Source organism: Microchirus variegatus (genome assembly GCF_963457635.1).
Source record: "Microchirus variegatus genome assembly, chromosome: 11".
In the NCBI taxonomy this organism is placed as follows: domain Eukaryota; kingdom Metazoa; phylum Chordata; class Actinopteri; order Pleuronectiformes; family Soleidae; genus Microchirus; species Microchirus variegatus.
In genome coordinates this window covers 8,721,991-8,735,446 of record NC_139812.1, presented here as the reverse complement: position 1 = coordinate 8,735,446, position 13,456 = coordinate 8,721,991, and the positions used below count along the sequence as shown (strand labels likewise).

At 38.9% G+C, this 13,456-nt stretch overlaps 1 protein-coding gene across 1 annotated transcript; it reads left to right on the top strand.

Annotated features, from left to right (window-relative positions):
* Window positions 1–2,023: 2,023 nt before the first annotated feature.
* On the top strand, window positions 2,024–3,661 carry LOC310934076 (tripartite motif-containing protein 16-like; the record flags this gene model as incomplete). The annotated part of the gene is made up of 1 exon (XM_083897705.1): window positions 2,024–3,661. One exon carries the CDS (start codon window positions 2,024–2,026, stop codon window positions 3,659–3,661), a length of 1,638 nt encoding a protein of 545 aa, XP_083753831.1.
* Between the last annotated feature and the right edge of the window lie 9,795 nt (window positions 3,662–13,456).

Here is a 13,456-nt window from a genome sequence, read left to right as displayed (position 1 = left end):
GTTGTAATCTCCAATTGTGGGGAAATTGCCATTGCAATATGATTCCCGATATTAGAGGGAATGTCCATGTTTACACATTTGTTTAATAATTTCATTGAAAAACTTTTTCCATGATTTTGATTTGTGCAGATCTGTGCCAAACAAAGTTGTTTTCTTCAGTCTGTAGAATATGACGTGTCGGTCAGGACACTATTGAAAAAGGGTATTTTTCGCTTCAATAAATATTGTGCCTCTTGCCATTTTAAAATTGCAGTAGGCCGTATTGCAATTTTGGCAAAAATGTGATTAATCGTTCAGCCCTAGAGTGGATCACAGGCTCAGTCATAAGCTTGTTTGATTATAATTTAATAATTTAACAGTCATAATCCCACCGATGTGAATACCCATGTGTGTTTATTTTGCTATTTATTTTCAGGAAAAATCCCCGTACATGTGCACAATGTCTGTGCTATGTGCTATTTATTGAAATTACATAATGGGGATTTTTTTTAAATTATTATTATTATAATTATTCAGAGAACTCAGAGAGTAGCTGCAATCAAAATAAGGAATTTTTATGTCCCACACAATTTTAGGTTTCACAGTTGACGACTTAAACTAATTTACTTTCTCTCTTTGCAAACATTTGAAGAATGCCCGGCTCTGTCTGATCTGAATGTTTTTGCATACTGCAGTCACCATTCATCTATGTAGTGTCCACAGTTGGATGACATGCCATCAATCATCATTTTCTTAAAAATACAACTGGAGTTGGGCAGTTTTTTTACGTAATATTCTTAGAAGACATCTGACATTGCAAGAATGTTACATGCTATATGTGGATTGTGAGACATATTTTGGATGCATGCGGCCGTCCAAAACCTGATTAAAATTCCTAAAAGTCCAAAATGGTGCCAAGGAGCGCTGTTGCTGCATGTTCATCTGCACTAAGGTAGATTTCGTTTGGTCCCCCAAAATATTGGCTCAAGGACCCTCCTCTAAATGTTGTACTAATCTAATGTTGTGTTTGGAAGTTAAAATTCCAACTTCCAAACACAGGGTGGAAATGATACATTTCACAACTTTGAGTCAAAAGCCAGAGAACATAGGACATTTGGTTAGCAGATCTTAACACTTTATTATTTATTTGAAAATGTAAAAATATAATATAGTATAAAATAAAATACATAAATATGCAACTTTATTTTCTCGCAGATTTGCCAATTTTAATCTCTGTCATATATCTGCTACTTTTTTCTCAAAATATTACCCACCTCCCCCTGGTCCGTATTTTTTTTTTTTCATACTTGGCCCTAATACGCCGTCGTAATAAGTTATACCAGTGAGGCACATCATTTGTTTTCATTTCCAAAACACACCTAGAAATGTTTGTTTTGCTAGCATAGAACATAGTTTGTCCAACACATGGACAATGTGATTAACTTGGCAAATAGCATTTTTTAGGTTATAATTTCTTCAAAAGAATTGTTTTTAATGACCTTAATGGGTTTAGTATTTTTTCTTCAACTAAGTCTGGTTTCTGTCAGTGCACCATTACGGTATCTTAATACAAGCATTATGTTCTGTACGAAGTGAATGTGAAAGAAATTTCCTCTGGAGGTATTGAAGGGTCATTCATCCAAATGTTCCTTGTGTACACAACTAATGAGTCTACACACACGCACACACACACACACACACACACACACACACACACACACACACACACACACACACACACACACACACACACACACACACACACACACACACACACACACACACACACACACACACACACACACACACAGGGAGTGTCACTAAGAACAGTGGTCACTCCATGTCAGAGTGGCCGTGGCTCCGCCTGCTAACTTCTTGGTTCCCTCCCCTTCACACCTGCAGTTTGATAATGGGAGAAGGAGGGGCCAACAGGTGGAGAAGAGCCAGAGCCTCCAGGCTCCGCCCACTGCTGCGTCACATGTTGTTGAGATCAGAGCTCAAACCTGTTCCAGTTGTGAGGAAGAGAAACTCAGACAGCGGTGAAATGGCAGGAGTTCAGCTGCACAGAGAAAGCTTCTCTTGTTCCATCTGTCTGGATCTTCTAAAGGATCCGGTGGCTCTCACCTGTGGACACAGCTTCTGTATGAACTGTATTAAAGACCACTGGGACTCAGAGGATGAGAAGAGGAGCTACAGCTGCCCTCAGTGTAGAAAGAGTTTCACACCGAGGCCTGAACTGTTAAAAAACATCATGTTAGCAGATTTAGTGGAGGAGCTGAAGAAGACTGGACTCCACGCTGCTCCTGCTGATCACTGCTATGCTGGAGCTGAAGATGTGGCCTGTGATGTCTGCACTGGCAGGAAACTGAAAGCTCTCAAGTTGTGTTTGGTTTGTTTGGCCTCTTACTGTGAGGAACATCTCCAGCCTCATCATCAATCACCTGCATTTAAGACGCACAAGCTGGTGGAGCCCTTCAAGAACCTCCAGGAGAACATCTGCTCTCGTCACGGTAAGATGATGGACATATTCTGCCGCACTGATCAGCAGTGTATCTGTTATCTCTGCTCTGTGGAGCAACATAAAGACCACGACACAGTCTCAGCTGCAGCAGAGAGGATGCAGAAGCAGAAACGGTTAGATCTGAGTCAAGAAGAAGTCCAGCATAGACTCCAGGAGATAGACAGAGACATGAAGGTGCTTCAACAGCAGGAGGAGGCTCTCACTGTCTCTGCTGATAAAGCTGTGGACGACACAGACAAGATCTTCACTGAGCTGAGCTCTGAGGTGAAGCAGCAGATCAGATCCAAGCAGCAAACTGAAGTGAGTCGAGTCAGAGACACTGAGAAGCAGCTTCAGCAGGAGAAGACTGAGCTGAAGAAGAGAGAAGCTGAACTGAAGCAGCTCTCACTCACACAAGACCACAGTCAGTTTCTCCTCAACTACCGCTCACTGTCAGCACTCAGTCCATCTACACACTCGTCCACCATCAACGTCTGTCCTCTGAGACACTTTGAGGACTTGACGGCGGCTGTGGCAAAGCTCAGAGGTCAACTGCAAGACGTCCTGACCGAGATGTGGTCAAACATCTCACTGGCTGTGGATGAAGTAGAACCAGAACCAAAGACCAGAGCTGAATTCTTCATATATTCACAGGAAATCAAACTGGATCCAAACACAGTAAACAAACGTCTGTTTTTATCTGAGGGAAACAGAAAAGTGACAAAGATGAAGAAAGATCAGTCTTATCCTGATCACACAGACAGATTCATTGATTGGCCAGAGGTCCTGAGTAAAGAGAGTCTGAGTGGATGTTGTTATTGGGAGGTGGAGAGGACAGGAGCAGGAGTTCATGTAGCTGTGACGTACAAGAACATCAGCAGATCAGGGAGAGCAAATGAATGTGTTTTTGGATTCAATGACAAATCTTGGGCTTTGTATTGTTTCCAATACGGCTGTCGTTATCGTCACAACAACATCTGGACTAAAGTCTCACATGTTAAAGTCTCCAGAGTGGGAGTTTTCCTGGACCACAGAGCAGGTCTTCTGTCCTTCTACAGCGTCTCTGACACCATGACTCTGATCCACAGAGTCCACATCACGTTCACTCAGCCTCTCTATGCTGGAGTCGGGTTTTATTATTCATCACCTGGAGACACAGCAGAGTTCTGTAAACTCAAATAGACTGGAGTTCTTTCAGGAGCAGTGAGTTAAACTCTCTGTTTAAATCTTTCACTTTTCGGCTCTCATTGCAACGGCGACAATAACAAAAAAAATCAGCTCTTTCCTCTGTTTTATGTTTACATTCCTCAAATCTCTTGTTCCTGAGACTTAAAACAGTTTTAAAGACTGAAACAAGTGCTGAAACATAAGTGAACTTTAGCTCCTATAATCACACACACACGCACGCACGCACGCACACACGCACGCACGCACGCACGCACGCACGCACGCACGCACACACACACACACACACACACACACACACACACACACACACACACACACACACACACACCAACAATGACATGTTTTTGAATACAACTTAAGTAAAGGTGATTTTTAGATTGTTTAAGGTATATTTTAAGTTTAAAGCAACGGTTTTTGGAACAATTATAGGAAAAACATACTGTTTAGATTACAGTATACTATTGTAAATCAACCTCTGACAATATTTTCAATATAAGATGTAAGTGATTTTAGAGTGTTTGCGAGCTATTTTGTTCCAAACAATGGTTATTTAATATTATGGCACCAAAAAAAAAAAAATGTAATGTTGCTATAAATTCTTCTGAAGATATTTTCTAAATAAAATGTAAGTAAGCATGATTTCACTGTGTTTGAGAGTTATTTTGAGAGTTTAAAACAAAGTTTAAAGCAAAAAAAAAAAAATCATTTAAAATAATCATTCTATGAGCCATTTTAAGGCAAACAATGATGGTTAAAAAATACAGTTTAACTGAGAATATCTATATTTACACACACACACACACACACACACCCCCCCCCCCCACACACACACACTCATACACATTCATCGTCAGTGAAGTAAATTCCACAAATGTAGTTTTTACCGGCTCTGAGGAAATAATACTCATAATATCCTTTCACAATAACATAACAAAAATATTGCAGTTTTGTTTTGCATGCAATCTATTCAAGAATATATCAGGATAAAGCACTTCTTTAGATGAGCTTCCATTTAGGTGGAGTCCTATGACGTATGACTGACTATCTCTTCATTTGTCTGTATTAAACTGCTGTTATCTAATGAAGGATTATTTATTTTATACATCTTTTTTTAAACACAGTGGGTTGCCAACATCAACATATGGAAATTTGATTTATATATATACAGTATATATCCCAAATTTGCATGTTTGTATATGTAGAACACAATAGGTCATATATGGATTTCATATATGGAAATCTAATATACATACACACAGTATATTACATTTAAGTCTGTTTGTTTTCCTTCACAGAAGAACAGCATATAACGTTTTTGTTATGATATAACCATGTACATTAAAGATGGCAACAACCATAACGGTGTGTAACATTTAGGATATATTGTTAGAAATTGAAAATACTACCCAGTCATGTTGTCACTCATTCGACTCTTTTTGAAACGGGAAATTCACAGATGTCAGACTCCTTTTGGATGATCCCAGCCATCAGTCATATTGGTGTCCACTTATATATGTGTCCATATGTTTCCTCGAACATAATTTACATCATTTGCTATCAGAGAAGACCTGAAACTAGCTAACAAGACAGTTAACTAAACAGGAGAATGTTTATCTGTGTTGTAAATCAAGTAAGTAGTAGGCTCATTTTCCCATAGACTTCCATTGAAATTGAGCTTTTTTGTGCGGTCGCCCCCTGGTGGCTATTCAGTATACCTCTGATCAACTTCAACCAGCAAACCAGAAGACTACATCCACATTCTATATTTATATGATCTATATAGATCTTATATATATATAAAATCTACTCTATGAGCTTCTATATATTGTCTAAACAGTGTGAAAACGTGTTAAGTTGCTTTTGAAAAAAGTAATTGATACTCAATACAACCTCACACTGAACACTGTACCGTTTGCTCTCCAGTACAACCTTATTGATTTGTGGCATAGTTGTGGTTGCTATGAAATATATGCCATGTTCATGTTGTGTAATACATGTTCAAGGATTGCCTTAGTGATCACTCTGGGGCTACTCACGCTTTTGATTTAAATGTGACTTAAAGGTGCCATATGTAAGAATGTGGCCAAAAACGGTTACTACATTTAAATTCAAAATACCGAGGTCTTTTAGGTTTCGTTTTCTGACGTAACTGGCAACCCGTGGTTGCTCGGCAGCTGAGACTCTACTGACTGCAATAATTGGTAGACGGCGGTAGGTGGCGCCACATGCCAAAACATGATTTCAAAACATAAACATGATTTGCAGTCTGCAAAATATTTTTTTTGAATGCAAATATTTTGGCTGTGCTCTTGTTGTTGGTGAGTTCAGTTTGTTATATGATAATTATTCCTGAGTCTCTGTGACATATTAGGAGGATTTTATGGCCAGTTGTTTTAGATTTATTACATAATGCACCTTTAAATGTCCTAAGCCTTCATTATAACATGAAACCAAGAAAGTGTAAACGCAGGGATCTTGAGGTTTGACAGAGTAACAGGACTGTAGGCCTGTATTCTCACAAGATCGTTTCTTTATAGATTGTGATTTCAATAATATATTGGACACAGAAACGTGGTCAACTTGATTCATCCCTAGTTTAAATGCCACAGTAATTAACAGTAGCGTCTGAAAATGTTGCAGTTGCTCATTATTAATATTGACCACTGCTTTTCCTCCTGCGACTGGGTGATGCTGCTTTACCTGACACTTCTGTTGAAGGGCTCCATTCATTCTCACTTTCCTGTAATTTTCACTCCAAAACATTAATTTAGAATAATATATCTGTGTAGCAGGCCTCTTGTGCCTCTGTCAATAGTGCAACAACCGCAGCCTTGGAAATTGCATGTGATAGAGTTCTCATTTGCAGTAATGGTTGTTATTAAAAGTACCGAATGTGAGGATGTCATGCTGAATCTGAAGATGAAGGGTTGATGAAGGAGCTGCTGACAGGGGAAGGAGATGAGCACTAAGGTTTCGTAAATCTAGAAAATATACAACATGTTTTCGTTTAGATTTGGCCTCAGAAGTAGTTGTTTTGTCCAAAGTTTTTGTTGTGCAACTTCATATAAGAAACAGACTGCAGGTTTGAGTGTGAGAGTGGATGGTTGTTTGTCTCTGTGTCCCTGTGATGGACAGATGATCTGTCCAGTGTGTACAGATCGTCTGTGTGTGTGTGTGTCTTACATGATGGTGCGGGGAGTGGGGATGTTTAAGGGGTTTGTTTCATTTTCTTTTCTTTTAATGTAAAGCACTTTGTGCTACATTCTTACATGTATGAAAGGTGCTATATAAATAAAGTTATTATTATTTTATTTTTTTACCCTGCCTTTCGCCCTATGTCAGCTGGGATTGGCACCAGCGCCCACCACGACCTTCATGTGGAGGATAAAGTGGTAGAAAATGGATGGAAACTTCACATAAGATCTTGTGTAGCGCGACCTTGCTTCTCTGACCTCAAAGTCCTTCTCGTTGGTGCTGAGGACTACAGTTAAAACGGGAAGCACTGTCAAGGGCTCTGTCAAGCAAAACTATCAGACCTGACTGAGGCAGCATTTGTGTGTGTACAGTGGCAGCGCAGGAGCGGGTAAGGGCATAAAGCATTTATGTAAAACTACAGTTTTTTTTAATTTTTTTTGTGGGCACTTCTTTGGGTTTTCTTTCATATTGCAACCTGTTTGCAGCCGTTTTGCATTACTCGCTCAGAGTCGGCTATTGGCTCTGTCTGTCTTTGACTTAAAACAAATCACTTCCTGTGTACAGCACAGGAATTTTGCCGGGCAACATGAGATCTAAACACTGCTATACTGAGAAACACTCAGAGTCGTGCAGAGCTGATGGGCTAAATCAGCATTGTGTGAACTTTTTTGACACTAGTTTGAATGTTACAGACGTTTGTTAAAATTAGAAACCACAGTTATTCCCAACTGGAAGAATAAAAAGAAATCATTTTAAAAAAGGAAATTCAATCAAAATGCTGATGTTCCTAAAAAAAACCCAGATCTTTGGTTATAACCATGACTTACAAATTGATGTTTAAGTATGTGTTTCTCAGCTCATTCCAGGAGCCGTTCCAGTCAGAACAGTAAATACATGGACGTTTTTAAGGACTTGACTGTGTCTCTAATTTAAACCACACCACATGGTGCTCCCCTCTCGCAGTGACCCCTCCGGAGTATCACAAAACATTCATCAGTCCTGACTCCATGACCTCTCTGCATCCCCAGCCCCCCGGCCAATCAGAATCAAACCAGACAGCGTCTCTCTGTCTGTAACTTTTGTACACGTACATAAAAGCCTTCTTCCCCTTCATGAGAGCTTGCACTCCCCCCAAAGACACCCCCCCCCTCAAACACTAACATTGGCACTGCCCTGCACACTAATGATCCCCCGTCTAACCCCCCCACTCCCCTCCTCCCCACATCCCCATGTTGCAACGCTCCACATCCAGGTGATAAATGAGGTCGCCCCAGTGTGTGGTATCAGGTCAAGGGTCGACCTAACAGTTCTTTTGGGGTTTTAGGGCAAATGGAAGTCAGTGGGACGTGAGTCACCAGTCTGGTCAAACTGCTGCTTCACTTCCCAGCATCACCACGACACTGCAGTATCTATGATGTCCAGCAGAGGGAGACAGAGACAATATAAAATATTCTCTGCTCTTTGTGCTTTTATCTATATATTTTTTATCATCCTCCTCATAAGCGCCCCTCAATTACATTTTTACTCTAACGGAAAACATATTAATTTATAATCCTTTTGATTTAATCTAATCCATGTAAACAGCAATTTATAAAAATTGCTTAAAATTACTACTCATTTTATATTTATAATAGGAAAAGGCACGTTTTCACAGATTCATACAGTTATAGACAATAGTGTACAATTAGTTAGCTTAGTTATATGCAAATGTATTTATTTCAAAAATAATAAAGGTGTATTATTTGTTGATCATTTTTTAACAATTATTCTAATTCTCATCTAAATCTCTTGCTATGAGACACATTTAATTCAATGGCACCATATTGTATTTTAGGGTACTTAACTATGAAATTAATTAAGTAATTCTTCAGTCTTAGCTCTGCTTTTATGCAGCACTTTCTGCATCACTTATAGTACCATTTATTTGTTTATGTAGAACATTAATCAGCTATTTTCACAATTATTTGATAATTTTTTAAAGCCAAAATGCCAACGAGCCAATGTTTTTTTGTTTCTAATTTGTCAAAAGTGTGTGTGTGTGTGTGTGTGTGTGTGTGTGTGTGTGTGTGTGTTGCGTGTTGTATAAGGTCAGAGCTGGGGTCATGAGTGTTTAGTCTGTGGGTTTCTCTGGAGTGGCGACTCCAGCTTCCTGTCCACATTGGTGAGATTTATAGGTATACCTTCTCAACTTGGACCTTTTTAATAAACATAAACATATACAGTACATAGTCCCCTTTTCACTTAAAAAATAAATGATGCTCTGTTTGACATAGATTTTTGGTATTTTAGTAATAACTAAAGATACCGTGGGAAAGAACGTCTAAAATTAAAACAGCAATAAAACATAAAAGGCAAAGGACAACCTTAAACAGAGGCTGTGGAAAGTAATATTTATGAGGTATATTTTAAACAAAACCAAACAATATTCTTGACAACAAAATGAGATTTTAATAATATTAAAGAATAATAACACAGGTACAGTACCTTAACTCCTATACTTAAATGCACCTCATGTCCAGACTGGCCCCTAAACTCTTGCCGCACTATCAAAACACACACTTTTGCACACAGCTTGGCCTCCATGGCTCCAGCAGGCATCGTAATGGTTCTGGGAGCCAGACTCTGTCTCCGTCGCCAGGGCCCGGCTCCAGCCCCTGTGTGTGCGACAGCAATTTCCTAAAGAATCCACAGCAAGCGCAACACTTCTCCTTTTATTTTTGCAAAAACACCAGTGACCCCCACTACCACATGCGTGCACACACACTCACAACACTACCACTTCTGAGAAACACAGACCAGTCACTTGCAATCACAGCTCATCCAAGAGTATGATATACAGTCCTGTCAAATAACCAGCAGGCCCATGAGGGAAGCAGAGGGCCTTTTTTTCCCCCTCCCTCGTTTGACCATACAAAGTCTGTCTATCTCTGCCTCCACCAATACCCAAATTGTTTTTGAAATTCAAGAGCACAATGAATTGATTTTCCTTAAAATGGATTTTATTGATATAATTTCGTCTTCTGATGTTTACCATGTTTGGCTCAGTTTGTGACTTGCTCACCAGTTCTCAACTTGCACTAAATCAAATAACAAATTCCAGTGGCTTGTGATCAGTTCAATAATTCTTAATTCCCTTCACAGACTGTTTCACTAGAATTGTAAGCATCCAGAAGAAAATAACCTGTCAATTCTCAAGAGTAGCAGTCTGAAATACGGCACGGATGTGTAATTTGCAGCATTTTGTCCTGATAATTCCTTTGGACTGATTTTGCAACCCTTTAGTTGGGAAACATCGACTTTTATCATTTAGAAATCATGGTCATTTCTTTCAAATAGATATGAACGGATGCAATCAAGGGTGAAAATCTGTCTATGATCATTAATGATGTTGATGATACATGTTTATTGTACTTCATATTTTAAGCATAAAGCGTCTTCGGTGTTTATTTCACTGTCTTAAGCGCCAAAAGTAATTTTCAACAGTGATATCGAATTGCTAATCAGTGCTGATGGAAAGCCCCGTCGAACGCATGTTATCAGGTTACACAACCACAGAAGGCCCAAACATTTGCAATTATTCATGACAGTTCTGACATAAACAGCTTATCATCTCTGTCTAAAGATCATTGTAAACAAATCCACTGGTGATCAACCAACCTGACTTAATCTCCCACTTAGCTTTCCAAACAAACCCTGTGACACGCACACACACGCATGCACGCACGCACGCACGCACGCACGCACGCACGCACGCACGCACGCACGCACGCACGCACACACACGTTTATATCTTCGTGAGGACACATCATAGAGGGTTAGGGGTTAGGGTTAACCCTTTAACCCTTTAACACCAAAACCTCAAAGTGTCTGTCTGGATTTTTAGACTTATTTTAACGATAAAGGGGCCAGAAAATATCCTGTGAATAAATGCTTTTGCCCATTTTTCTAAAATAACTTTCAATATCTGGCAGTTACTTACAATTTACAGCATGCTAAAAATGTGTATTAGCAATTTAATTTTAACACTTCTTAATCTTAATCTTAAAACAAACACTAGTTGTACAGGAATACCAGATTTTGCATGGAAAATTTGAAATTTGAACAGTATAAAACATAATAAAAAGAGCATTTGTTTGAGTTTGTGTCTCAAAGTCCAAAAACAGGCCAAATCATTTAAACTATGTACATTTTCCCCACTCTCTCCTCTCTGAAGACGCGGATTCGCCATCTTCCTGCAAAAATGTCCTTACTCCGTATAATTCACACATTACAAACTTTAGCCAAGGGCACAGATACATACACAAATAACATTTGTCCCTTTTTTAAGACAGGGTTTGGTGTGGACTAATGAGGACTACGTGTGCTTAAAAAGATCAGGGATTATTCTGGAAAAAGGTCCCAAATAGGTAAGAGAAACACGCGTACAAACACACTTGTGTTGCACACACACACAATCACTTCACAGATCTTAGGTCTGCGTCCGTCAGCAGAGAAGAAGCATGAGTTTATGAGATTAGACGTTTGGCATCAACTATCAAAGTGAGCAACAGCACAAACAGTGTTCTCTAAAAAAAAAAAAAACAAAGAAAACAAAGCACAGATCTGTGTGTGTGTGTGTGTGCCTCATCTAAACAATCCCCAATAGCTGCTGTGTTGCCAAGTTGCTCTGGGAGAGCGTGTTGATGGATCCGCATCGATGTTCGGATTAAGGCACGCCTCCATGATCAAGTGCTCAAACACTAGATAAGAGTGACAGAAACACCCTTTAATCCTGGCTAACCCTTCTCTAAATAGGATGCAAGCTCACTGGAGGAGAGCGGCGGTTAACCCCTGAATGGATACTTTGATTTGTTTTCATTTTAACAACAGGGGGTAGCACTTGTACATTCTATTTAGTATAAATAAATGACTGAATATTAGATATGATGCAGTATTATGACATTTTGGAAAAAGAGTAAGGTTAAGATAGACTTTGCTCTCAAGCTTGTACAGAAATACGGAGAGGGATTTGTTTATCTTTGAGTGAGCTTATGTTCCAAAATGACAAATTATTCCATAAATGGTTTAATCAGCCTTTTGTGTTTGAAACTGGTCAGAAAAGATTATTTATGTTTACAATATTTTAAAATCACTTAAACGTAACCTACCATGGCTTCATCTGCATGCAGTATTTCCATGCCAATACATGGTGGAGCTATGGTGGCCTTCATGTACCATAAATGATGTCAGTCTTCTTTGTCTGCACGTGAACAATGTGAAACACATGGTCTCACTGGTCTGTTTGTTCATGCTACCATAGAAATACTGCAGCGCAAGAAGGTGGCTGGTTGTACATTCATCATTCATACAGTTTAAAAAGGTTTATCAGATTATTATTTTTACAGTATTCAAATACTCACATACAGAATAATACTTATCTATTATGATGGCACTGGTACTTACCATTTTGTATTGTATCCAAATATTTGCATGGTTCACAGTAGGAAACCTGTTAATGTTATTAATGTAATTTACCTGGAAAAAGTTTGTTTTCATGTGTTTTGTCCGCCCAAAAGATGCGGGCAGTGGTAGCTTCAAATTGAAGGTTGTGGGTACAATCCTGGCTCTGCAAGTCTACATGCTGATGTGTCCTTGGGCAAGACACTTAACCCCATGTTGCTTGAAAGATAATGTGAATGGCAAAACTGTAGTGTAAAGCAGCTTTGAGCGGTCATCAAGACTAGAAATACAAACCATGACCATGACTTTGTTGTAGTTCGACATTGGGATATGGTTAAAATAAAGCAAGATTCCTATTTTGTAATATTTTTGCTTTATTGACAACCTTGCTGCAACAACAGACTTCATTCAAATTAACTCCAAAGTGTTACCTGGCAGTGAATGTAAATAAGTTAATTTATGGGGTTTGAGGAAATAACCAATACTATTATGTCCTAAAATAAAGACTATTTGTATGTCATTTTCTTTTATATACTATGCTGATTGATTAATTGGATAAAGGGGCAGAGTAAATAAGATGCTTCTTCTTTCTGCTCCTTTTCACTCAAGACAATGTTCTGTTTTAATATTAAATAGTTTCTTGTTTTTATTTGTGAATGAAATGAAATGAAATAAATAAACCACATTTTTTACATAGTCAGATAATACTCTGCTAAATCTCAAAAAAAGTTTATTAGCGACACATCATAATTATCTTCTGGACCAGCACCGTCTCGGTCTTTTAAAATCATTACATTATTATTGAGAAACTGATAAATGACAGCAGGGACACACGATTGAAGGCATCGGTGTGTGTGTGTGTTTTTTTCTCTCTACGTCATTGGATGCAAGAAATAACAAGAGAAAACCTCCATCTATTCCCAAGTTTAGGTCTTTCTTTCACTCTCCATTTTCATTTTCACCCCCAGTTTCACACAACTGTGCCAAAAAAACTGTTGAAATTGGATGTTAAAATACCTTTGCTTTAGCAGGCTGTCAGCTTCGGGCTGACGTGTGAAAAGGTAATACAAGCTCGGCTTTTACTCTTTTAGTGAGGAAGCCTCCTCCTCCTCCTCCTTTACTCGCCTTCTTCTTCTTCTTCACTGCATCAACAAC